Consider the following 26,828-nt stretch of genomic DNA (forward strand, 5'->3'; position numbering starts at 1 on the left):
CTTAAAAAAAATTACTAACAACCTCAGATACAGGTTGCTGTCAAATAGAATAGAACTAACTGCGATAGAGATCCGTAGCAGTAATTGATATAAACATTGACATTAATGCTGAGATACTTACATGGAAGAATTCAGCATCTCATAAACCTCTTTCCATGCAAAAACTGACCTTTTAAGCTAATGACAGAGTTGCCTGTCTCTTGCATGGGAACTCAGCATGCCCATCACTGCTTTTCCGCCCAGCTGCCAGAACAAATCCCTTTTCATCCTTATTCTATATCCTTTTTAGGACAGTTGCAGCTCACGATAATGATAAAACAATAACAAAATGGAATAAATTTAGTTCTTTAGTCAATAAAATGTCCTTTCCTAAGTCTTGTCTGAATACTTTGTGCTAGAAACTGGCTGAGATCACTGCAAATCAGCATAATAAAATGATGATGACCAGCTCCTTTGTAGAAAATGAAGCAATAAAGAGCTTCTGTGTTAGCTTTATGTTTTTATTGATAGATACCATACTGGAGACCACACACATTACTGTTATATAGGAGAAAAAACACAGCCGTTTCAAAGGACAAAAAATAAAGTGATTTGATTCATCGTCTCCTTTAAGAAAACTGGCATCTGGACCACATGCACTTCAAAGTCAAATGCTGTAGTGAGATGTGCTGCTTTGAAGTACAGCTGCTGATCCAGACAAATTTTGGAGCCTAAACCAGCATATGAATCTGCTGTACTCTGAAAAAAAATCTATTTCAGATGCCAGTTTTGACTCATTTTAGAAAATTGCTGTCTGGATCGGCTGAACTTCAAAGCAGAACATCGCAGTGCAGCATTTCTCTTTGAAGTGCAGCTAATCCAGATAGTGGGTTTTCTCCCCTCCTCCCTCTCCCCTCCCCCCCACCCTTTTTTTTTTTTTAAGCAGTTAAAATTGGCATCTGACCTTACCAGTATTTCTCCTCACCCTCTACTCATTCTTCTGCCTTTCTCCCTTATTTCATCTCCTTTTGACCTCTCCAAAAAAATACAGCAATACTCACTATCTTGTTAGCTCCTGCATTACCAAAGCTACTATAAAGAGGGTGGTTGTGGGAATAGCCTATATCAAGTCACATAATGGACACTGGCCAATTGCTGCACATGGCTTGTCATAAAGTTTGTTAATAAATCATGCTTAATTTTATCATGCAAGAAAGCTCAAATAAAGCTCAAAATAAATCCCTTGTAAATGTTTGTATTCAGAGTATTCATAACCACATTTCCATGGTTCTGCTAACTCATAATAATGGCCATTAGCACTGGTTTAGAAAGCAGTTGAGCTTAATAGCATTTCAACTTTAAAAATTTTAAGCTATTTTGTCACAGAAAGGTCTCCTTCACAGCCACAACAGGAAAGCCTTAAGAAAATGGTTTTACTGGGGAAGGAACAAGATTACTACAGGCAGAGTCTGCACAGCTTCTGGCAAGGGGAGCAGTGCACTCACCAGGACAGGACAAAAGAGCAGCTAAGACCTGGTCAGCCAGGAGGACCTTCCTGCAGAGGAGCTGACCATGGTTCAAAGCAATTTCTTCCTTACCCCAACTGCTGCCAGTTCCATGACATAAGGGAAGCCAAGGGTAAGGGACTTCCCTCTGGAGAGTGCAGAGAAGTCAATAAATTATTCTTGTCTCTTTCTAAAGGCAAATCAGAAAATGTGCTCTTCACTTCGGATATAATCATGGTGCTGGGTGCTCAAATAACCACCTACTAAAGAAGTCTTAGCCAGACTAACAGCATTCTCCATTGCACTGGCCTGTCAAAAGGTTTAAATCTTGCTGAGAGGTAGTGAATCCTGCTGCCTCGTTTTTGCAGATGGCTCGTGAGATCCTCACAGGAGTAAACCTCCAAGGGGAAGGAAGCAGGCTGAACAGTCCTCAGGACAAACCCAGAGGAACAGAAACATCTGGGTTTATAAATAAAAACAAATCCTGGAAAAAAATAGGTAAGCTGTAGCACTGGATAGTGTTTGTGGATTGTATTTGGAAGACGTTTGTATTTCCTGAGCATCTTAAGTTCTGCCAAAGCAACGTCACTTTGCAGACAAAATGTGGGAGCAGGGTCTGGAGCACATGGAGAGCCACAGCACCTGCTCGGCTGCTCCAGCCACATGCACAAGTAAGGGACGTGGTTTTTCCTAACCCCTCTATGCTCAGACCTCTGAAATCGGCATCCTCTCCTCACCTCACAGGTCGTGGGTGAAGGCAGCTGATGTTTGTGAGGCTTGAGAAAGCAGCCCAGGAGGAAATTAATGGTTACTTCTCTCCTCCGAGCAGGGAGGGAAGGAAGTAGGATTTGTGTCCTTACACCAAACAATGTAAATAGAGAAAGAGAAAGTAACTGCTTGTTTTATGACTGCAGCCAAATGAATGAAAAAACATCATGTGTTTTAATGTTGTCATAATCTATATTCACAAGAAATCCAGACAAATGTTAGAGCACCCTTCATTCTGACAATTCCCAACTTCTGAGTGATTTTGCCACTCCCCAGATCTTTTAGCTATATTCCCATCTTGTACACACATAAGGGAAGCTCCCATTTACTACTAAATTAAAAGACTAATCATGAAGAAATGTTGCAGTCTGTTCAAACTGCAAAGACAAAGCAAAAAACCCCACCAAAATACATGCTAGCACAAGAGGACAATTTAATGACAGCATCTCTCATTTGCTAAGAAATAACTCTGGAGAGAGAAAGGGCTGGACAATGACCAGCATTTTATTTACACAGGTCATGAGACATGTCACTTGGGTGATCTGTTCTTGTCAGGCAGTTCTTAATTAGAAAATTCCTAGAGAGAGCTCCTGCTCCCACTAGGTGCGTATTAAAATCTAAAGACAAAAGGAGTTAGTAGAAAAGCCTGAGGAATAGACAGAGAACTCAGGTTACACTGGAAGGCAAGAGTCAGCTGCTGCTAGCATAGGGAGAGAGACTCAGGATGGGATGCTGGATTTTGAATGAAAAACTCTCAGTGCTGTTATTAGTGAGTATTTTTAGCATTAAAAAAATCTAATTGGATATATATAAATATTTTAAGCTTGTTTAAAAGACATTTTATGGTTTGCTTACAGTAATACTCCCAAGCTTAATGTAAAACTTGCTATAAAATATTCAGCAGTCTTTTTATAACTACTCTTAAAAACAATTTAAAGTCTTACTGGTTTATTTTTAATTATTTTTAAGTCCATGTACTTTAGTTTTCAGATAAAGGGAACAGGCATTTGCATTTGTAATTGAAATTATATTCTGAATTATTTTCAGAGGATTGGGTGAATTGAGTATGGGGGCAAAGAAAGGAATTTCCTCAGCTCCTAACTCCCTCCATTTCTAGATTTCTTTAATTTTAGCTTTTATTGCCTTCTTAGAGACCAGGCTAAGCCCTGTGTTTAAGATCAAGTTTACCATCACACAGTAAATGTCATCTATATCCTCTACTGGGGATGTGGGGATAGGACTGTAATCCGGCATTTGCTAAAAGATAGCCTCATTCCAGCAGGCATTTGTGAGTTCTGTCATCTGTGATCAAGAACTGCATTGCACACTGATTTTTGAGTATCTCTCAGATACTTTTAAAACTATAACCATTTTATATGCATTTAAAAATACTGTAACTGTGACTAAACTGTAGCCTGTCTGCTTTGCAGCTGGTGTGGCTTGGACTGAATTTCTATTTGTTTATTGATACCTACCACTGGTATGAAGATGAAGATGCTTACATTTATACACGGATTATGTTGGGAGTAAGTATGAGTTTGATAGATAAAAAAATTCCACAAGAAGAATGTATGCATAGTCTGATTTTATTGACATCCTTCATAATATTTTTGATGCTTCAACAGTAATTTTCCCATATAAGAGTATTATTTATTGTAGTATTTTCCTTCTTTTGCTCTTTCTATACCAAGCCTATAATTTACTTTCTTTATATTGTTATATGTACAGTCAACCCTGGCTTGGGCAAGAGCTTCTGCAACGTGCCTTAATTTTAACTGCATGCTAATCCTGTTACCAGTCAGTAGAAACCTTATTTCATTCTTAAGAGGAGCAAGCATTGTAAGTACCATTTCTCAAATAGCCATATTATCCTCCCTTTTTCATTTCCATAGTTCAACAGTATTATCCATATCAAACATTTTCCAAGGAATTTTAATTTTTGACAGAGTAGTCTGTACACTATTGCCTTGTTATTACTATTTAAACTGTCAGCATTCATGACTGAAGAGAAACAAATGGCTTGTTTAACACGGTGCTCTAAATGCAACACTGATTTTGGCAGTCACTGCATAGCATGGTGTCATGAAGAGAAAAGTGAGGAGCTAAAAAAAGGGACACAATAATGCAACTTGGCCAAATGGAGAAAATACATATCCATCATGTGTATCCTGTGTAGCTGCAAAGTGAAAACCAGAGTGACAAAATGTACAGATAGATATATAAAAGTTCCATAAGTATAATAGGAACATGTTTAAACCCTTCTGCCTGCGTGGCCACTACTCAGGTCTTCCTTTCTTCTCAACATGTTTTTTTTAATGGAGTGGTCATCTACTCAGAGGAATACAGATAGATATATAAAAGTTCCATAAGTATAATAGGAACATGTTTAAACCCTTCTGCCTGCGTGGCCACTACTCAGGTCTTCCTTTCTTCTCAACATGTTTTTTTTAATGGAGTGGTCATCTACTCAGAGGAATTTACATTAACCTCGGCATCATGCATAGGAAGTACTTAAGGCTTTAGCTCTACTAGCTATAGCTTCAACTTGCAGTGAATTGTTATAGTCAGAGCAACTCCAATACCACATGTTTGGGTAAAAAATCACTGATCACTTCATGACTCCAAGAACAACAGGAATTTAGAATTGGCAACAATTTTTTTTTCTTTTTTTTACTGTTAGCTGGTTTTTATTTCAATTCCGCCTTTTTTTTTTTTTTTCCAGAGTTAGAGTTACATTTTAAGCAGTATTTAGGCTGGGAATCAACAGTTTTATAAGTTTGAGTACAGGAGCTAAGCATTTAAGGAAAAACATCTTGTTGAACTTCCGAATCAGTTTGTGAATTAACATAAAATGCATGCATGCCCACTTAGATGCTGAGTAAGAACTCAGAGAACTCTTCTCACAGATAATATTTTGCTGTTCTGGACAGTACTGTGCTCTTGAGGAGCATGGTACAGAGCAACTTGACTGGATCCAGCATGGTCATCACAGGGCTGGATCCAGTGACTCTCCAAGGAGGTGCTGTGTTTTAGCATTGCACCCCGCAGTGCTCCAGATTTTTGGAAGATTTATTAGCTGTGAAACAACATGGATAAATTTCGGCATGGCACTGTGCCAGATCAAGCAAGCAATCCAGACACCCGCAACACCATCCAGAGACTGAACGAGGTCCGTGAGGGCTGTCTAGGTTCCAGCAGAGTGTGTTACTTTTGGCTCGCCACAGCCCACCCCGGCCCCAGGCTGGCTCTGTGCAGAGGCACCCAGCCGGGCATCAGCACACCACCATCCAGCACTTCCAATAATGGGAAGACGGCTCAGTACCACATAAGCTTCAGCCACCTGAGGTCTAGACAGCCTCACCCTCCTGGGGTGTGCATTTCGTGAAAGCAGCAAAAATGTTTTCATTGCAAGCTGGCTTTGCCAGCCATTCAGCTGTGCTCGTGGAGCTGAGCCTGAGCTTGCAAAGCAGTGGTGGCCCAGTCTGGTGCCTGTGTACCAGCAAAGGAGTTGATCACCAGCCCAGACAAACCACTCATTAAACACAGGTAAATGTAGCGGAGTTTTATCAAGCCTCTTTTTGAAACCCTGCCTAGGCTGAATAGCTTAAGACACCCTGGAGTGTTACTGTGCCAAAAACAGTTACCTGAGCCCCAAAATTAAGGCTAATCCAAAACTTCCACTGAATTCCTTCAACATTCCATTTTTAAATGTACTGAACTCCTTTCTTCTCCTCTCCAAAATGTGAGTTGCAAATAGTAATAGGAATGATATAAAACAAGTCCTGCTTTTTCACCAAGTGCTGTGGAGGAGCACTGAGGAGACAGCTTGACAAAAACATCGCATTTCACAAGATGGTTGCCTATGGAATAGCTGTAAATGCAAGTAAGTTGGTTGTTTTTTCTTTCTTCCTTGCCTTTGAACTGTTTTGAATTTCACAGTGATTCTGCCTAATGCTGTAATCCCCATCAGCTCTGAGACATGCTATTTTAGTGCAATCATTTGGTGACTGCAGCTTTAAATAGGTGTAGGAGTCCTGTCTGATTAACCATTTGCAACCTTTTTTGCTTGGGAAAAGTTTGACTGTTAAGTCAATAAACTTTCAAACCGAAGAGCAACTACTAGTTGCCATTCAGTTAATGTGACCAACCTATGTGCTCTTAACATTTAGTGTAAATAACTCTCATTAAATACCTGAGAGTAGGTGTTTGGGGAGATGGCATAGTATTACAGTCTGATTTCCTAAGGAAATGGTGCTTATGAGTCACACTGCTCATCTGTCCACCATTACATCTTCAATACTTTTTCAACCAGGTAGTAAATTTAATTTGAACTTGAGGCAAGAAGCTGTCTCAGAAACATTAGATTACAAAATTATTTTTTTTTAATATGTGATGGGTACAGGGAACTAATGGCCCCCCTTGAGGGAAAAACTGCATCCTGAGATCAAAAATCATGTGTTCTGCTGGTCCTAGTGACTTACTGAGCTATATGTGTTCATTGGCCTGGTGGGAAGAAGACATGGCGCCTTCCTGTTCCCCAAGCGGTTAAAAGACCTGGAGAATAGTGAAGCTTGTAGGAATTCAGAGGACATGAGTGGAACTGGAGATAACATCGGGAAGAGAGCTGTGCAGAGAGGGAAGAGCAAAACGGAATATGAGGAAGGACATAAGCACATAGAGATGGAGAGGTATCTGGAGCAGATAGTTCTTATAGAAAATGTGAAGGAGACACAGGAGTTAGAGTTATTTGCAAGCATAAGACATTGTAGCATAACAGTTCTACCCCCGGGCTGTCAGGGTGGACTATGGCCCCATTGTTTTTTTTCAGTCTACTTGAGGGAAATGCTTTTGCATGTACAGGCTGTTAATGTCCCATGCAGTGAGAGAAGAACATGAAGTCAGGATTGCTATCAGTAATCAATAGCTAAAATTTGTCCATTGTATGTAGTGCTAAGGAATTCAGAGGGGAAGGCTGATGGATGAGAATGTGCATCTTACAGTGTGTTATGATGATTTACTTATCTGTCATGTCCATTCATTTATCAGAGTTCAGTTTCAGCATAAAGCAGATTCTTACGGAACGCAACATCGCTTCTTTAATTAATAAATCAACCCCGGAATGTAAATTAACCAACTTCTACTTGGTGTATAATTTGTCATGCTCCAAAAAGAAAGCAAAACTGCACAGTTAAACCTTTTATGTTTTTGGCTTTATATTCATATAAAAATGTTTGCTAGTGCATTAAGATGGACAATTTGGGAAGTGCAAGTCTATCAGAAAAGTGATTACTTTATGGCTTCAGTAATTCCAAGGAAAAAGACACAGGAGCTGATGTGAAATGACACAAATCACCTTTATTTAATTCTGTCACTCTGTAAAGAGAAAGTGTTGTTGGGTTGTTATTTGGGTTGGGTTTTTTTCCAAAATATAAAATGGGACAAATACTTGATAAGATATTCAAGAAAGAAAAGAAAATACAGGGAAGTCTAATGAACAAAGCATGACAAGTTATGAACTCATGCTTCCCTAACAGACAAGTGAGAAACAGCTATCATAGTTGGGAAAACACTACATCACTGTATAGTCAGACTTGGGTGAAGAATGGTGAGAAACTCAGTTGCCTGAAACTAAATTTTAAATTAATAAAAAAATTAAAAGCTACAGCACATAATGTGACAGAAAAGCAATGTTGCAGAGTAAAGAGGTAGCCACAAGTATGTTGAGTCCCTTTTTATAAAACCTAACTCTGTTAAAATGATGGGTAAATAGAGGCCAATGATCAAGAGCATGAATGTGGCAGCAAGAAGTTAAACCAATTTGAAGTTCAGATCAGTAAGCTTAGCCTCACAGTATAAAACCGTAGACTCCTTTATTATTAGAGTAACATGTATTCATCTTAGCTTGCCAGGTGGTGTTATTTCCAGCATATTTATTTAATAGCATGCTAAAAATAGTGCAACATTAGTATTGTCTGGCTTCTAACAGGCAGCCAGCTCAGCTAAGGTGCGTGTGGCCTTGGAAAAAGTACATCTGTACCTTTAATTTTTCATCAGCTCTAATACAAATTCAAGAGCAGGCTTTAATTGGTCAGGTCATAAAGGGATATAATTAGAGACTAGTGGGAGAGGGAAGTTGGAGGAAGGAGAGAGAGTAAACAATGCTATCTATAATCAAGGGCATCATTGAAAATTCAGTAAAGGGAATTCTGCTTAGTTTGGCTTCCTGCGTTCTGCATGCCTGTCTGTGATAAGAGCTGTCTGGGAGTTATTCACCCCCTAATAAATCTTCCTTATGGACCTGTAACTCTGCTAGAATAAAATCATAGTTTCATGCACTCTCAGTTTGATCAGTGCAAATCATTCTATGTTTTCTAATGCAAGAAAGACTTTTCAGTTGAGAGGCAGTTGTCTGAAACCTAAAGATACCGACAAGAGATAGTAAATAACCTTTTATACAACTCCTCCCTCTTACTGTATAGCTTTTACCCTCTTAAGAAAGTACATTCATGTATTTTCTGAAGTGGGGAGTGTTGGGGGGTGGGTGTGTGTATACATATTTTTATATATATATACAATGCATATTTTAAAGAACAAACTGTTTCTTGTGTTGTATTGATGTTTGCAGGAAGGTTATATTTCTCCAACAGTCTTTGAATTATGATATGAACAAAGCTTGAGCAATTAAAGTAGGGGAAGGACAGTGAGGTTCTTTGTAGTTAGGCTGTTTAAAATGGTGGTTCCTGCTCCTTAAATTTCCAGCACTGTGATTTTCTTTAAAAACATGCAAAATGCAGACAGAAATATAGTGATACCAGGTGTATTTGGCTTCTGACAAGCACTGAAAAATCTATTGCTAAAAATGCTAGAAAAACTTTCCATTTTCAGCCACGTTTTGGTAGTGGTAGCTATGTGAAGGGCATTGGTGATCTGAGTCACATTTTTGTGTAAGTGATGAAGTTCTCAGGGAAGCAGATGCTTATCTTCAAAAGAGGTTTAGCTGCTATCTCAGTGTTGTACTTCCAGAAATTACAGGAAATCAAATTTCCATTAAACTGCATTTTTTTTCAGTCAGATTGTTTAAATCCAGACTTAGTGCAAGTACTAGGAAGGAAACTACATTAAATTAAAGACTATAAGCTTCCAGCTAGGATAAAAAATGGTCCAAGTCATGTTGTTCTTTGATGTTTATAACCATTCTAAAAAAAAATAATAAATCCAATGCAAGTATGTGTGTGGTCACTATTGTGATTTTTATATAACCTACACTTTTTAGGTCCACAAAGACAGCATGAAGCTGAATTAAGGGTTCTGTATAACTAGAAATGGCACAAGGCAGTGTGTGGCAGAACTGAGGCTTGGTCGAGGGCAGAATTCCCCATGCCTGGCTTAGCTTCTTGCAAAGCCGTTCTCTTCACTGTGGGCAGAAAGGCCAGTATTTGACCCTTTGATTTTATCATGATAGGTTGGTTAATCAAAACATTTAACTGCTAGCAGCAAGCTCCAATTTGATTATTATCCTGCACAGGCATGCAGAAAAAGAGAGAATGAAACCTTGTCCTCAGATAAACACATGCAATTTCTGTTTAGTTCAATGACAGTTGTGCATGCTTCACTGAAGGCACAATTGGCTGGATAAGACTAGCTAAATTGACCAGACTTTCAAGATAATTTAATTACATCTCTATGTATTTAAGAATATGTACAGTAAACACCATGCTCTAATAGCAACCCTTTTCCTCCCTCCCTCCTTGCAATAAAACCTTTTATTTGATCTCAGAAGTGGACTAGATAGAACATCTCAGGATCAAATAAAAATTAATATATGTTAAGTGCTTCAGAGATTCCAGATGTTGTTAAAAAAAACCACTCAAATTCTTCAGTCTTCGTGTACAGTTATAAAAAAGAACCTTGTTTAAAAGATTGCATGATTTATTCCATACTTTATATTTGGTCATGCAGAATGAGGAAAATGAACTGAACTGAAAATTCTGAGATGTAGTACCTTAAACTTTGCCCTCATGGTTAAGTTAGATAGGTGGTACAGGGGGAAAAAACCCACAACTGTTGTAATCTCAGATTTCAGAAATCTGCATATTAATTTTGGAATTGCTTAGTAAATTCTATACGCTGCAGACGCAAAGGCCTTCAGAAAATGCACTTCAGGGATCTAAGATATTTTAGCTAATGGCAGCGTAGCCAGTGCCAGACTTTTTAGTCTGCTACAACTATGGTACATTAAAAGAACCACACTGAAAATGGAATTAGATCTTTGCATTACTCTTACCATCAAGCTATAATTCATTTTTAGATTGCATCATTTTTTCCTAGCAGCACACAAAAAAACATCAGAAGTATTAATCTGATAACACTCTAGGCAATACTTAAGATCATGGGAGACTCAGGTAAACCAACATACTCAGTACATCATTAATTTGTATCATTATGCTCTGTACATTAACAGCTACTGCAGAATAGCTTGCAAAAAACCCTCTCTCCTGTTCATTCTGGAAGTCTACAGTTGTATTATACTCTACCTGTCAGATGAAAGCTGGAGGGAATGCCACCTAGAAGGGAAGATGTGGTAAATCCCAAAGAAGATATGATGACAGGAACACTTACAGTAAAGCAGAATAATATGCAGATGGAAAAATCAGTGTCCTTTACTAGCCCGCAGAAAAATCTTACCAGGTTAAGTTCCAGAAAGCAGATCTCTTCTTCCAGGGAAAAGTTGCAACATGATTGCTCTTTATTAAACCTTAGGCTCAAGACCTTCTTGCGAAGCTGTGTCTATTTAACTCATTTTTTTTCTGTTCAAGGCTGGAAATACTCTGTTAGGAAAGATGGACTTTTGTCTGTCTGGAAGAAACTACCACCTCATTTCACTCTCAGCACTCGCCATGTATCAGATACCACTAGGTTTCCTGTTGCTCCTGAAATGACTAGAATTTGTACAAATCATGTACAAACCTGCACTTTGAACAAAGTACAAGATTCCATAGTCTTCTAAACAACAGAAATGTCATCATTTCACATAAAGATTTCACAATCTGCAGTATCAGTTCTTAAAAAAACTGTGTTTTGAAGGCAAAAGAGAGAAAGTGTGTTATGCTATGAACACAGATTCAAACCTCCACCTCTAGTCAATGTTGTTCTTTTAAGTGAGCAAGGATGTCCAAAACTTGCCATTTATATGCTGCAGGGAACCCTTGGTAAAACACCACTGTGGATCACAACTCTGTGAAACTCACGTGGTCCCAAGGCTATGGTGACTGTCACATCATATCAGAGTTATCAAGAGCATCCTGCAGGTATAGAGGACAGGAGGCCCAAGTACCGTTACTGGTTGCACCAGTAATCACTAGCATATGCCAAGATATAACCCCTCAGTAGAAGTCCACTCAGAGATTCATTGTCAGAGCTTTCCATCCTGTCAAAATTTTCTCTCTTCTTTCCCTTAGTCCAGTGCTGGGCTACATGCCGCTTGTAACTCCACAACCTACCGCAGACAGTGGTCCATTACCCCACACCCATCCTCTGAGTTCTTTCAGATGTCAGAGAAATCAGGTCCTCATCAGGCAATGATTTGGTTCCCTTCCAGCTGGATCTGATAACATCCTTAACAGGCCAAAACATCTGTTCTGAAAGGAACCCCTTGTAGGAACAGTTTCCCCCTTCCCACTCAGCACTTAAAAGTGCTGTTACACTTAAATACATAAACAGTGTTTATATACTGCTTATACATCTGTTGTACACTGGGGAACAGATTGCCACAGCCCCCACACAGCTGCCACCTAAACCCTGCAGCTCAGAGCCTCTCTGGCTTTTGGATTTTGGCCGTATGAATACACACATCTCACTCACTGTTTGTGGTCTAGTGTAACCTTCCTTCCAGCATCCTAGTGCTGCCAAGGTGCTGGGAGCACCCTCTCAAGTGCAGGCTCCGGAGAGAGTCTCCTGCCTGATGCTGGCCAGGTTGTATCATATGCAGCACCTAATCCATAACAACATATGCAGGACGTGCTGGGTCGTGGGGTCCAATACCCTCTAATGCTCACAGTCACGTCATATATGCTATTTCATAAAATGACCAACCTTCAGCTGAAAGCTGCTTGGATTGCTTGATCCCATTATCCCATTTATTGAAAGGTTATTTTAGAGTCTCATTCCTTTGATGGCTTGAATCTGTCTTCTAATTTCCAGACTCATTTTATCTCTGTGCAGTTCATATCCATTTGGATTTAGTCTCCATTCTGCTGAAGCTATTCTAGCTTGTATAAATAATTTATTATTCACTGGGCCAAAGATTCAGAAGAAATGGGAGCTTGATTTTGCAGTTTGGGTGCTCAGGATATTCACTTGGGATGCCTGTGTCAATAAATATTTTATTATTTTTATTAAGGGTTTCAACAGGAGATAGTTCATACGCACTAGAATAACCAGTCAGCCCAGTGACTAGGAGACGTGATTCAGATTAAAGCTTTACTTTAATTTTAATGTAACAAGGTTTTTAAAATAGTTTTTTCATCCCCCAGTGAGTATCTAAGCATAAGACAATAAGGTGAAGCAGGTGTTAGGGAGTGGCGGGAGGTGTCCCTAAGCTAACACTATGTTTTGCATGAATTGCAACCTGACAGTCAACCAGCCACAGCATATCTACTGCTCTAGAAGAATCACCTCAGAACAGAATGAAAATAACCTCTCTCCAGCATGGACACCTGGGCTAACCTACTGCTGGGGGGAAGAGTGCAATCTTCTACCTGTTTGCACTGCCTGCTGTAAGCACTCCCATGGCCAGCATCCTACCTTAATTCATATTGCCATGCCCACAGCTCTCCCCAGGCACTGCAGAGGAGCTGGACACTGGCAGCAGTGTGAGAGAGCTCACCAAGTAGGCACATATTTCTAAGACAGCAATACCAAAGTCCTTATGCATTTAATCCTGTGGTTTCATCTATGATGACACAGTGACTAGCACAGTAAGACATTACTGTTGTGCAAATAGTTACAATTAAAAAAAGGAATAAAAGAAAGAGAAAGAAGAAAGAAGGAATAAGAAAGAAGAAGAGACAAGAGGGAAGAGAAAAAAGGAAAACAAAAAAAGCAAAATAAAAAATAAAAAAATAAAAATAATTTTCTTTTGAGAGAGTATTTTTCAGAGAAGCATATTATATTCAGTTTACTACAAATACTGCCTTTTAGAAAGGTTTTTTAAATGGTCAGACACAGGAACAGATAAACACTGAAGGAGACATGGTAATGGGAAGCTGATTATAAAAACTAGAAATACCATATCCTAATAGCTCTACTGTAAACGTATAATTGTTTTCCATTGACATTTTTTCATCCTTTGGTATTTAATATTTTGCATTAATTACAATGTTCCTGTAATGGATTTGAGAATCTCTCGTACTGAAAACAGAAACTCTGCACCTAGCATGATTACAACTTCATCTATGTTAGCGAATAATAAAGTCCTTCCTTTTTCCCACTTTTGAAATTATCACCTTTCCACTCAGGAAAAGAATTACAGGAGGGTTCTTACTTCACTCTAAGGCATTTTTCTGAACTGACCATTTCATATGCTTCTTGGGAGCAGGCCAGAAGAAGAAAGACTGTATGATGCTCAGGGCAAAGCAGATCTAACACCACGATTCAGACTCTTCCCTTAAAATCATAGCTCCTGTGGCTTCCGCAGGCTCCACCTACATAAAGTAATGCTATAGCTACTTGTTAATAGGGGACAGATTTCGGATGCATGTCTTAAATATCCTTGGTGCAAGTTGCAAACTGATCTATGCCTAAAATGGACATGTTAGTGTCCTGCGTAGCAATATTAGGCCATGGCACATCCTGGTATATAAATAAAAAAATAGGGATTCTAATCAGTTTACCTCATTTTGAACAATTTAAGATCAGAGGCAAACACCTTTATATCATCTCATTTATGTTATCAAAAGGTCCTCCTTTGATGACGCTGAAGACTGCAGGGCACTTGACTGTAAGCATGGGAAGTGATGACACTGGAGCTGTTCCTCTCCTCTCCAGTGTGAGGCAGTTGCTTCATATTAGACACGTATTTGATAAAATTTTCCTTTTATTGTCAGCTTAACCCATGCAAAGCTCTCAGTTTATGCCCAAGCTTTTCAAATGGTTTGTAGTGTGCTTAATGAAGTTCCTTCTGGCACTGTGGACACGTACAAGTGTGTCTGTAATTTCACACCACTCTTTCTCTCGTGCAGCCATCCATATTGTTGCCCACTTGATCAACATCGAGCGGTATCATACCAGCCAGTCAAAGGAAGCCGGAGAGTTACGGAATAAACTTTCTGGCCTTGGCAAGAGCCCAAATGAAAGCTACTTGAACCCAATCAGGACCTATGAAACAGTAAGCTGTCACTTTTTGGTTTTCCTCATCTAAAAAGTTTTCCTCTGTGGATTCTATTGTCGGTAAAACTGTATTTCAAAGCCTTTTAACCAGAGCGAGAAGGTGCTGCCAAAGGTTAACCTCAATTTCAGCTGAAAACACTTACTCAGAGCTGCAATTTTCAGGTTACTAAGCTCAAAGAAACGTCTACAGTATTTTAATTAGTTTTTCAGGAGACAGCTGGTGGGGGGAGGATAAGGAGTGTTGCAAATAGTAGACAATGAAATATGCCTGCAAAGAATTTTTAAAAAACTAAACTAAACTATGAATACATGGAACAAACACTACTTCTTACCAGAAAGAAAAAAAAAAACCAAACCAAAACAAAACCAAAGCAGCAATAGCACTTAACAATATTTCTTTCACAGTTGGTTGTTACTTGTCTCAACCCGTGGTTGTGCAGTATCTTTCCAATCTGGGGGTTGATTCTGCCTTGTTACATGTTGAGTGTGGCTGCCTAGGGAAGAGCATGTGCAAAACTGGCTGGAGGTTTGGAAGGAGTGCATGGGGAAGATAGTGCTGCTGTGTGCTCTTCAGAGCCAAGCGGGACTACAGGCACCTCGGTCCCGCAAGTAAATGGCTCTGCTTGCTTTGGGGACAAAAGTGACTGTGGCCCCTGTTGGCTCCCTTGGCTATCTCACAACAGCATTATAAACTCTTCCTTATAATACTCAAAAAGTACTCTTTCTGCAAGTTGTGCATGTAAAACATGCAAAAGCTAGCCAACTTTTTTCCTTCTTCCATTATACTATACATCACATTCATGTTATAAGTTTACTTGCGTATACTATTGTATACGGCAGGTTGAAATGGCACTGGTGAGACCCCCACACATACTTTCTGCTCTAGAAAATCCCCACATAGCCAGCATGCAATAAAAGCTGCTTGAACACCATGGAGTGGGGCTCTTTCGATCAGTGGTGTGCTCCACAGAAACAAGAAACAAAGTGAGACGATGGCTGGACAACCATCAGTAGGATTCGATAGTACTTTCAGTCACAAGGCACTTTGTTCCACTTTTTCTCAGTTAACCTTTCCAGTTTACATAGTGTGATTTTTGTATCTTTCAAAACAAACAGGTAAACAACTCTCAAGTTTGAAAAAAAATCAACCAAATTAATTATATGGTTAATTAATCAATACCATGAATACAAAAGTCTTCATGTTAGTGTTGACAAAACAGTCAGGTCTATCAAAATGGGACAGCCACCCAAGGACTCAGCTGCATGGACTTTCCTTACACCCACTGCCCACTCTCACCGCATGCACGTGAGATGTTCCCCAGGAACAGAACAAAGCTCACAGCTCTGAACAGGAACCTACCATCTTTCAGTATGCATTTTTTTCTCCATGAAGCCTTCCCATGGTGATAATTGTGAGGCAGGCCTCTAATTAGCATTAAAATCCTAAACACCCTTGAGGAGGAAGGCTAGTGGGTTTTAAGATCCTTTCCCAGATTTCTCACAGTAATATGCCCCACAATTACCTTCCAATTTACAGCCCAGATTTTACTCTAACCTCTAATATTTATATTTCTTTTATTGCCCACTTCTGTCTCAGTAGCTACTCAGAATTAATAAATCATGAAGGAAAGCAAATAAAAGATTGCTTCTAACTTCAGAGAAGAAAGTTCTGAGAACAACAATTCAGGCTTTCTTTTCAGTTTCATCCTACCCCTGTAGTAGCAATGTACTAAGTGTCTTTGACATTTTTCCTTGTTTCATCTCAACTTTCAAACTAGCCACTGTAGTGGAAACGTTCAAAATATCACCTAGATGAATCCTGTTAATATGCAATAGGATCTGAACACACTCTTCACAGGCACCAATTTGAAAATGTACTGTGTGCTGTCAAGTGTGAACATTTGAAAGAATGATTTTACTGTAAAAAGTGACTGTAAAGATGGCATTGTGGAATTTTATCACCTCTAAGATTTCCATATCAAATGAGTGCACTTTACAAGTACAATACAGGTTTTTTTCCTCCTAGGACACAGAAGGCATACTGAGGTCCTTCATTCCTGTGCATCAGTACCAGGAAAACAGATGTATATGCTTTTCAGGTCAAACAGGAACTGCATTTACACTCTGTTGGCATATTTAGCTTGAGTCTCATCTTGTGTGTGAGACTTTTACTGCTATTCTTCATGATTTGCACTCTGTAACTGAGATCAGCATCTGACTGTTGTGTTCAAAATACGTCTTCATTCTCACTTCAGTTTATTTTTGTGGGTTTAGACAGATGTAACAGGCCTGCACTGATGTCTGTGAGTCATGAACAAAAATGAAAATGCCCTAGCCCAGCACATTAATGTTTCACCACTGACAAGCATAAAAATGTAAATATAAATACAACTTTTAAAAAATAAACCAAAGTATTATCCAGCGTATCTCCAGTTAAATGTAAGGAACAGGTAAATGAGATATGCTGTTTAGGTAAATGACAGCATGCCATTTTTATACACCATTTCAGGGCTGCTAAAAACCCACAAACTTTGAAGTAAAATAAGCACAGAAGAGCCCCATACCTTTTGTAGTTACAGGTGTCTTAGCACTTCACTTTGTCACACTCATGTGAATAAGCTTGTTTCTAGTGCTGTTTTACTTATTACATCTTTAGGTTTATTTTTCTCATTTCTCTAATCATTTTACTTTTTTTCTGAAACACTTTTATATAAGTGAAAGAGATAAAAGTACTAATGAGACTGTCTAATTTCCTCCTTTCAATTCCTGAAACACATAAGTGGCAGAAAACATTTACACATCTGTCTGGGATAAACCTGAGTGGAAATAAGAGTAGAGGGATGTGTTTCCATGCTCTTCTGTGGTAAAATGGAGGTTTGCCTTGCATCCATGTCTTGTTCTAGTTTTGTTCCTATGCTGAAAACATATCTTAGATTTGGGCTTCATATGTAATAGCAGGAACAGTAACAACAGTAACAGCAACACAATTATAACAACAAATCAGAACAACTATAGCTACTAATACTAATGCTAATAATGTATTCTTACTCTAGAACACAACAGGAGAGGTACTAACCACCATAGCTGGAATAACTGGAGTCGTGATAACTGTGGCTTTAATTCTGATCATGACTTCATCCACTGAGCTCATCAGAAGGTCATGCTATGAGGTGTTCTGGTATACTCATCACCTCTTTGTGGTTTTCTTCATTGGTTTAATAATCCATGGTATGGGGTAAGTGTCTGCATAAACTACATGGGGTGTATGTACACAATTTGAGATGAAACAATTCAGATCTATAATCCTGTGCTTTTCTATTAATGAACTGCTGGGATCTTTGCTTGGAAATAGATTGCAAAATGAAAGAATTTGAAATTAAACCACACCACTTTTCTGAGGACTAAAAGTGTGGTTCAGTTCTTTCAATGACTCTTCTACCATCTTACAGCCTGCACCTTATTAATGCATCAGTCTGAACGAACTTTCATCCCTGGGAACTGGGGGCATTACAGATCAGGAATAGGAATCAGACCTTTGTGAGTTCAAATTAATAAGGGATAGATCTTATGTTCATAACTCTTGTGTAGCATTTTGTGAGAGAGCTTGTAAAAGCTTGACAAGCTTTCAGCATGTCAGCAACCCTATGGCGAATGTCCCTGTGACCATTATCCTCTGCATCCACAAATGTAAGTAGTTTTGACCTTCTTATTTCTCTATGGGGAAAAATAACCCAAATTTCCTCACCATGGAGAAATAATGTTCAAGTAGCACAAGGCACTGTGTTACAAACCAGGTTTAAATGACTACAATAACAACTCAAACTTTTGACTAGGCCCGTCAGGTGGCTTTTACAGAGAAGGATGACTGCCAGGTTGCTGATAGTGTCCTTGTTCCTCAGCACAAGGGGAAGGTCCATCCTCTTGGTACTGAGCTCTGGTTCTTACACTGAGGGACAGCAGAGTCAGGGGAACCTTCCTGAAAGCTCAGGGGCTGGTTAATCCCCTGTCAATGTAGAATGAGAGCAGGAATGTGCCTAGTGCTGAAAACGTTCCCACCTTCCATTTCCAGCTCCACTGAGATCTTCTCCTCCTTCTCCATTGTAGGCTTTCCCCCATTCCCTTTTCTCATTTCTTTGAAATAGCACTAATGTGACTCTACAGTGGCGCATCTACATTCACATTTAAATTCAGACAGGGAGTGCAGTTTTGACGCAAATCTCATGGTCCTTGTCACCTTGTAGATTTGGCTCATACCATGGTGCAGTCCCAGGGCTGCGTAATACCGAGTGCTTTGGGATGAAACGGCACTGACAGGAACGCATCTCTGTGTGCCAAGCACTAAGTGATCCGTTCACAGGACCAAACCAGACCCAGTCCTAAGCCCTAGGCAGCTCTCAGATGTGTCCAGTGCAAGGCCCTCAGCAGACTGCCTTGCTCCACAGAGCTTTCCCTGCCGACTGTCTCATGTACACACGGCCCCAAGCTGTAGCGAAGCTTTTCAGATCCAAGGACAGTCACTTGGTGCTATCATAATGCAGCTTTTATGTCTGTTTGTAAAACATTCAGATGGTATTGCCCATCACTAAAGCACATACAGACCACCACTCTTGGACAGAGAGGAACCTCCTAGCCCACAGCAATGCATGCGTGTCCCTGCTCCCCGAGGCACATGGCATCACCACTGGGAAGGGAACCAGCTGGTACAATGCTTTGTGGTTTGTCACTTTTCTTCTTCCTCTGCGATTTGAGAGCTGCCATGTTCAGTTTGGCTTTGAGTCTTCCCAAAATTGGCCCAATTAATTAGCCCCAAGTTTCAGAGGCACAGCTGCAAACTAATGCTGTAAACGGTATCCTGACCTGGGCTCCCTCCCCTCTCCCTCGCCTGCAAATCTTTCAGAATTCAATCTCAAATGAGACCTTTAAACCTTCAGCTTTGTAAGCTCCCTCTGTCTAGCCAGCTGATCGACACTGCTCAGCAAGAGAATTCCCTGAAAAGGGGACAGTGATTTATCTAACAGCCCTACCAATAGCTCTCAGCAAGCGCTGCTTGCTCCAGCCTGGGAGTGCACGGCAGCAGAGAAGCTCCCCGCTGCCCCAGCGCATTCCTACCATTCATGACAAGGAGTCAAACCCCAAGGTTTCATCCACTTCACATCTCTTCCTCCTTCCCAGGTGACCGAATAAAATGCACTCAAGCCTCCCTCCCTTCCTGTGTCTCTGTCTGAACTGGTGGCAGCCGATGACACTGCCAGGTAAAAGAAGGCAGCACTGTGTATCTCCATGTCTCTTGTTAGACTCAGGCTAACATTGTAGAGCCAAAGTAAGTACAGAAGGGAAAATTCAGAGAACCAATATGAAACAAACAGGGTTTCCCCCTAAAAGTCTTCCTTCTCTACCCATAATCAACACCAGCTGAAACCCATTTAGACTGAACAGTCAGGATTGATGTATTTGGGAAAATTCGCATCATTAACATCCTCAGAAGTAAGAAGCTGGAATTTAATCTGTTTAGAGAGTGTACATCAAATTACGGTCCTCCAACTTTATTTGCAGCTTTTAAAAATGCATTTAGAAAGCAGCAAAGAGAAGGTCTGTCACTATTAAATTTTATTATTTTTCTACACAATAACAGATGCTCATATACAAAGGAGGTCAAAGTGTCTGCTCCAAAGAACTTGAAAATCATTCTAATTTTTCTGCAAACAGCAAAATGTACATTTTCTATGCAAGGAAGCTCCACACTTCAGCTGCATTGATGTATACCGATACTATAATGAGCTACTTGCATTTGGTCAAAAAGTCATGGCAAAGCTAAAGGAAAAGTAATTTGAACAAGAGAGCAGAACAGGGTTGAAATGGCCAATTCTTGAACTTTCAGTTATCTCTGAATCTGCATTGAACTACTAGTGCAAAACCTACAGATGCGCAGAAACCTTGCAAAGCAGCATATCACTGATGAACACTTTTGTTTTAAGTCAGCTTGTCCGAGGTCAGACGCCTCAGAGTCTGCTGCTTCACAATGTCACTTACTGTAAAGATCACTACATGGAATGGGACAATGCCACTCAGTGCCCTTTGCCGCAGTTTTCTGGCAACAAACCTGTGGTAAGAGTGATGTTTGTCTTCTGCTTTTAACTTAATGTCCTTCCCTGGGAGGCCGAAGGTCTTGGGGAGTAGGGGGCTGGAGTGCATGCTAGTGACGGGCACTTAAGTGTTGTGTTCAGAGAGTAGTTTCACATCGCTGTTCTATGACCATTCCCTGTCCATTAAGACAGTGATCCTGACCTCTCTAATCAGTACAGACAGGTCCAGACAGGGAGTGATGTATAAAATTTTGGAGTCATTAATATTAATTTTTATTTCTGGAAGGTCCTTTAGTTAAGCAACACTCTCTTTGAAGGGTATAGATTCCAGAACTGTACCCTATTTAAATCTGTTTTGAACATTTATTTTTAATTATTCAGCATCATCAATATCCTTGATGTGTTCATTGCAGAAACATAGCCTCCAAGTCAAAATCTTATGAGGACAGAGATACAGAAAATACAAGAGAACAGGATAGCTAGGGATGCAAATTAGTATTGTTATTTTAACTAATAGTACTTTAATATGGATAGTCTAAATGCCAAGGGAGAATAAGTTGGAGTTAAAATTTTGTCCTTGCTTTGGGACACGTGCTTCATATCGTCCAGCCTTGATGTCTTAAGTTAGGTAAAAAGGAGAGAATCTGAAACAATGAATTATGAAAGGGAAAGGCGAAAGGCAGGAAAAATGTCCCACGGAAGGGTGGTTTTGCTGCAACAAGATTGCAAATCCACAGGGGGTAATTAAGTAGCAGACTTGTACAGTATGTCAGATGTCTAGCATCCAAACAAAATCATTTAACATTTACAGCTCAAGATTTAGCTTGCTCATATGCAAGTTTTTGTTGTTTCTTCCAAAAAGAGAAAATATAGTGAAGAAAATCCTGAAGTAAAGGAGAAAAATTAGCATTCAGTGTCTTGTAGCTCTTTTAATGGCTGACATAGATTTTTCTTAAACCAAACTATTGTTAGCCACTACCCAACCCGCATATTAATGAGAAAACGAATGCCTCTCTAAAAATTTCAGCTACAATGTCGCCATAAAAATCAATACATGGCTACGCACCATGAATACAGACACAAGCTTGCTTCCAACAGCATGTCTTGACATTAATTATCATGAAGCTAACTGGAGAGAACTTCCACTTCTCCGTGTTAAACCTATTTTGCCACACTTTCCTGCATATCCAAGGCCATGCTTGCAAAGTCGCATTACTTTAAATGAATTGTGATAATACCATATGGCATATAGATCATCTAAAAGAACAGTACTTTGCTGGATGGGTAATGTGCTATGGCGTGATACCTGCAAGACACTGCAGATAGTACAAATTCATTCAGAGGCTAAAAAGCCATGGCGAGGCTTGTGTGGCACTGGCAGGGGCAGATGCAGGTGGGACTGAGCAGGGAGGGGACAGCCTTGTGCACAGCTGGGATTGCATGTGGTGGCACCAGGGTGCATGCTCCACTGGCCACGACTCCCAGGGGAGGCTACTCCAGCAGAGCCCCTCTCCCAGTCATGCCACATCTGCTCCCCTGCTCTATATTTCAGCAGGTAGGAGCCCGATCTGGCTCCCACTGAGGATGAAGAAGCACTGATGTTGCACCCGGGGCATCTGGACTTCTGTCCTCACAGCCTCTCCTGAGCCATTGATGCCCCATTTCAGTTCATTCTCATTACAGGAGGAAACACCACCTGCGCAAGAATACTGATGCTCTGATTAGCTGACCAGGAACTGTGTTGCTTAGCAGCCCATCCCTCCTGGTTGATCCCCGTTGTCCCAACCTAGGCAAAAGATATTTTGGATTGAATGCTCCATTGCGCTGGAGGGATGGCACATTTGAAATCTCAGCTGAGCTCTCACAGAGGGTAGCCTGCAACCTTAACATTCCTGTCACGTGCTTTTATTTACAGGTAGCACAAATGGAAGGGAGGAAAAACAGGTCTCATCATTATTGTGGCTTGATATATGCAAATATATTCAAGGTGTAAGGTTACCCACTGTGCAGAGACACCTGTAGTATTTAGGGGCAATGGATGTGTTGAGTTTCTTCTTTAACTGAGAATCTTCTGGCTTATGTTGGTTTCTTCCCATTCTTAAAACATGCATTTTTTAATTTAATTTTCAAGACTTAACCTTGGGAAATTGCCTCTCCATCCCCTTAGCACTTTCTAAGGAAGCCACATAATTTTATGGCTTGCTTCTCATAAAAGATACTTTATAACCCCTGTTACCCAGCTTGTGGAGCAAAGTCAATGTTTCAGCAAGTTACTCTTTGGAGATTTTAAAAGGCACATGATTGTTAAGTCTTCAGTTTGCTAGAATGAGCTGTGTAATTAACAAAACTGGAAACAAAAGAGTATCCCTTCTAGAAAAAAAAAATTAAATCATGAAGATTCAATTACATCTAATTATCTTAGCTATCAGTGCAACTCAGTGAAATCATCAGCTAGTATACTTGAATAGCCAAGCATCTTTGTTACAGTGATCACTACATGTGATTAGCAAGTACAAGCACAGCAATCATCCGCAGTACTTAAAGTATGACCAGCTTAGTATCCTAGATCAAAAAAACACATTTATTGATACAGAGTCGACTAATGGATTAAATGGAAATGCATCCCATTCCTCTAATTGAATATTTGGGACTTAATGTTTTCTCATGCAGCATCAGAAAACTCACGGCTGACAGTAAGAGCTACTCCTATCTGACCCTTCTGAAATATTTCAGACTTTGAAGAGCAGAAAGACAGTAAAGCTATGGATAATATTGCATAAATATATGCATCTCTACATCTTCAGGTCCAATGGTATCTATATGTAACACCTAAATAGATTAATCCTTTTGCCTTTTAGTAGGGAGAGATTTTAAAGGACTCCTCTTGGCCAGAATACAGATAGATATTAGCACTGCTTTTGGAGTGCATCTGTGAAGGAGCCCCATATGTCTGTTCCACAAGAAAGCCAGAACCGCTACAGTAGCAACAGAAATACTCTCTTGAGAAGGGCGAACCAAAAATCACAGAAGATAAATCTAATAATTTCATTTTAGGCTGCCTGCTGATTTAAACCAGAAATACAAAGTATTTTTGTAAACATTCAAATAAATTTTGTTTTTTAATATGCCACTTTCTGCAGGCTTGGAAGTGGGTTTTAAGTCCTATGGTATTGCACATCTGTGAAAGAATTGTTAGATTTTGGAGATTTCGACAGGAGGTGGTCATTACTAAGGTATGTAACATAGCACGTCTGCGAAAGAAAACCCCACGTTACGTCAATTACCTTTTTATCTTTTACAGGTAACTTCTCTACATTGCAACCTCAGTTTTTACTCCTAGCTTCAGCAGCTCTTCCATCATTACCATGGTTTCAGCCAAATATTGATTTTAGGTTTTGTATTTATTCCAATACCAAGTCCATAAGACTATTCCATACGGGACCAAACTTGATTGATGAAGTACCAGACTTTATACCACCATAACACAAACATCTGCGCAGAGGGTCTCTCTTTTTAATGAACTGAAACTATGTTCCACTGCAGTAAATGCCAGAGATGCCCTCAACTTCAGTAGGACACCTTTTTTTTTTCTGGAGGCTTCCAAAGAGATTAAGGGTTATATTATCAGTTAGCATAAATAGTCGAAGTTTCATTAATGCCACAGCAATAATTTCTTCCAGTTGTAAATACCTCTGTGTGCTAAGGGCCTATTTAAGTCACAGCAGAATGGATGGGGAACGCTGCTATTGAAGCAGCCACGTCCATATGTATCAAGCCAGCGATCAGAAACAGGCTTATCTTGTGTGAGGGGCAAAGCGTACCGGCTACGTCTTGCTGCTGATTTCGCAGAGTGGCTGCAATCCGAGAATCTCAGTATACGATGTGTGACATATAAAACTGGCTGCTTAACTGAGATTACCTCTTAATAAAAGTATATTAGAATTGAGCTCACTGGGCTTTTTTCTTCTTGCCAAATCAATAATAATCCCATACCTGTTAATCGTGTTACATGAGAGTAAAACTGCGAAGTTATTCCAGTCTGTCGAGGAATACTTTTGCAAAGGCTCTGCTAAGACAGAAAGCTGAGAAACTTAAATTGTTACAGCCTTTCCTCTGCCTCTTACATGCACAAAACAAGCTGCCCCATGGTATACACTCTACACGCTCTCAAGCTATCGGGCAGCAACAGCACTACAACACGCAGTTTAGGACATAACCTACCAGACATCTAAAAACTTCTGTGCATCCCGATTTGCATTAACTTGTGGCTGAGCTCAAGTAGAAATGATTGCAAAGTCACCCATCACCTAACAGAAACAAAGAGTTACTCTTCTGAAGGAAAATAAAACGGGTCCTTTTATTATCGTTTAGGTGGTGACACATTCCTCGGGAGTCCTTGAGCTTCACATGAAGAAACGTGGCTTTAAAATGGGACCTGGTCAATACATCTTTCTACAGTGCCCCTCTGTCTCACATCTGGAGTGGCACCCGTTCACCCTCACCTCAGCTCCTGAGGAGGACTTCTTCAGTGTTCACATACGGGTTGTCGGGGACTGGACTGCAGCCCTCTTTAGGGCCTTCGGAGCAGAGGAAAAAGCTTTCAAGGAACTGTGGATGTTACCAAGGTTTGAACAACAAAAAGTACATTTTAAAATGTTAATTCTACATTTTAAAATAAATGTTAACTAATTAGTGTTGTGTTCTTTACGATATAGTATTAGATCATAGTTCTGAATCCATAAATACACCGTTACACTAAAAAAAAAACACAAATAAACAGTCATGAACTTAGGCCAACAGCTACCAAGAAGACGGAATGACTAACCAAAGATTTAAAGTCCATACCAATATCTGTATCTGTGTCGCTATCATCTAAATCTGTAACATTTATATCTACACTTAAAGACAACCATTTTGACAGACAGGTGCTTAAGAACTGAATTAAAACAACACTGGAAGCTGTCTGCTAGCTTCGTGCCTGTATGCTTATGCTCTGATGGCACCCATCATGTGCCATCCAAAATTCCAGCTTTTCCCTTTCATTTACTTGGATATTTGTGGCCCCGGAAACTTCTGCCTGAACCTTACTTCTTTCCAACAGTCTCCCTCAACTCTGCCTGGTTTCCAAACCCTGCTCCACTTTATAAAGGTTATTGGCATTCAAATTCTGTATCATCTGAGGCACCTTAATCCAAGAAAAAGGTTGATGCTTCATTCTTGCAAGTCAGCAGGGCTCCTCTGAAGTTAATGGAGCCATCCTGACTTACACCAGCTAAGTATCTGGCTCTATAGGTAACGGATTCAAACCGTGGAGCTCCTTGCAGGCATAGTGGAGATTTTCAGCAAAGAAGTGCCCAGCACAGGATCATTTCAATTCCAGTGGAGTGCGTAGGGTCTGGGACTGAAGGGACTATTTTCCCTCTGGAAAATTACTTTTGATGAGGGAGTTCTAGTAAAACTGAACAGCAAAAGTCACTTGTTTAACTACATTTATATAATGTAATGGGACTGGGATGCTAAATGACATTCTCCTAAAAAGCGTACAGACACCATTGAGTTACAGAGGTATACGAGAAGGTGGGGGCAGAGAAGAAAGTCTGGTCCAGTCCTTGCATTATATCAGTTAATAAGAATTAGAAATGAAAGATGTGCCTTTGTTAAAGGCAACTGGAATGAGAAGTATGCCGTTTCAGCAGAACTGGAGCAAAATGGCCCAAGCTGATTGACAGCCAGTGTAAAGAATGAGAAAGAGAAAAATGTTATCAAGTGTTCCTGGCCACAATGCAGGGTTGAAATTAACAGTGCTGTCATATATAAAGACTCTTCTTTTTAATCTTGTTAGGGTGCCTAATGCCATCATTCAGTTGCTTTCCTGCAATATATTAAAAAGAATATTTCAATAGTTAAGCTAGCAATAAAGCAAAAAACAAGTCTTTTTCAAAGGTTTCAATATCTAAAGATAAACACCAAATTGGTGGTTATATTAAAAAATAACATATAGCAGAAACTGAGAAGAAGACAGAAAACATGTAGCAACTGTATGATAAGGTAAGGTCCTAAAAATAAAATATGTATATTGTAATTAATAAAAGAAGACTAAAATAAA

At 39.8% G+C, this 26,828-nt stretch overlaps 1 protein-coding gene across 1 annotated transcript in view; it reads left to right on the forward strand.

Annotated features, from left to right (window-relative positions):
• The first annotated feature begins 2,976 nt into the window (after positions 1-2,976).
• NOX3 (NADPH oxidase 3) overlaps positions 2,977-26,828 on the forward strand; it is a 39,026-nt gene continuing 15,174 nt past the window's right edge. Inside the window, exons 1-9 of the mRNA XM_005230185.2 lie at positions 2,977-3,021; positions 3,683-3,778; positions 3,981-4,091; positions 6,051-6,135; positions 14,492-14,637; positions 17,693-17,874; positions 20,615-20,744; positions 23,863-23,955; positions 25,094-25,347. Of these exons, the coding sequence (XP_005230242.2) occupies positions 2,977-3,021; positions 3,683-3,778; positions 3,981-4,091; positions 6,051-6,135; positions 14,492-14,637; positions 17,693-17,874; positions 20,615-20,744; positions 23,863-23,955; positions 25,094-25,347 (1,142 nt within the window). The remainder of the gene's footprint in view (positions 3,022-3,682; positions 3,779-3,980; positions 4,092-6,050; positions 6,136-14,491; positions 14,638-17,692; positions 17,875-20,614; positions 20,745-23,862; positions 23,956-25,093; positions 25,348-26,828) is intronic.

Source organism: Falco peregrinus, chromosome 7 (genome assembly GCF_023634155.1).
Source record: "Falco peregrinus isolate bFalPer1 chromosome 7, bFalPer1.pri, whole genome shotgun sequence".
Lineage (NCBI taxonomy): Eukaryota > Metazoa > Chordata > Aves > Falconiformes > Falconidae > Falco > Falco peregrinus.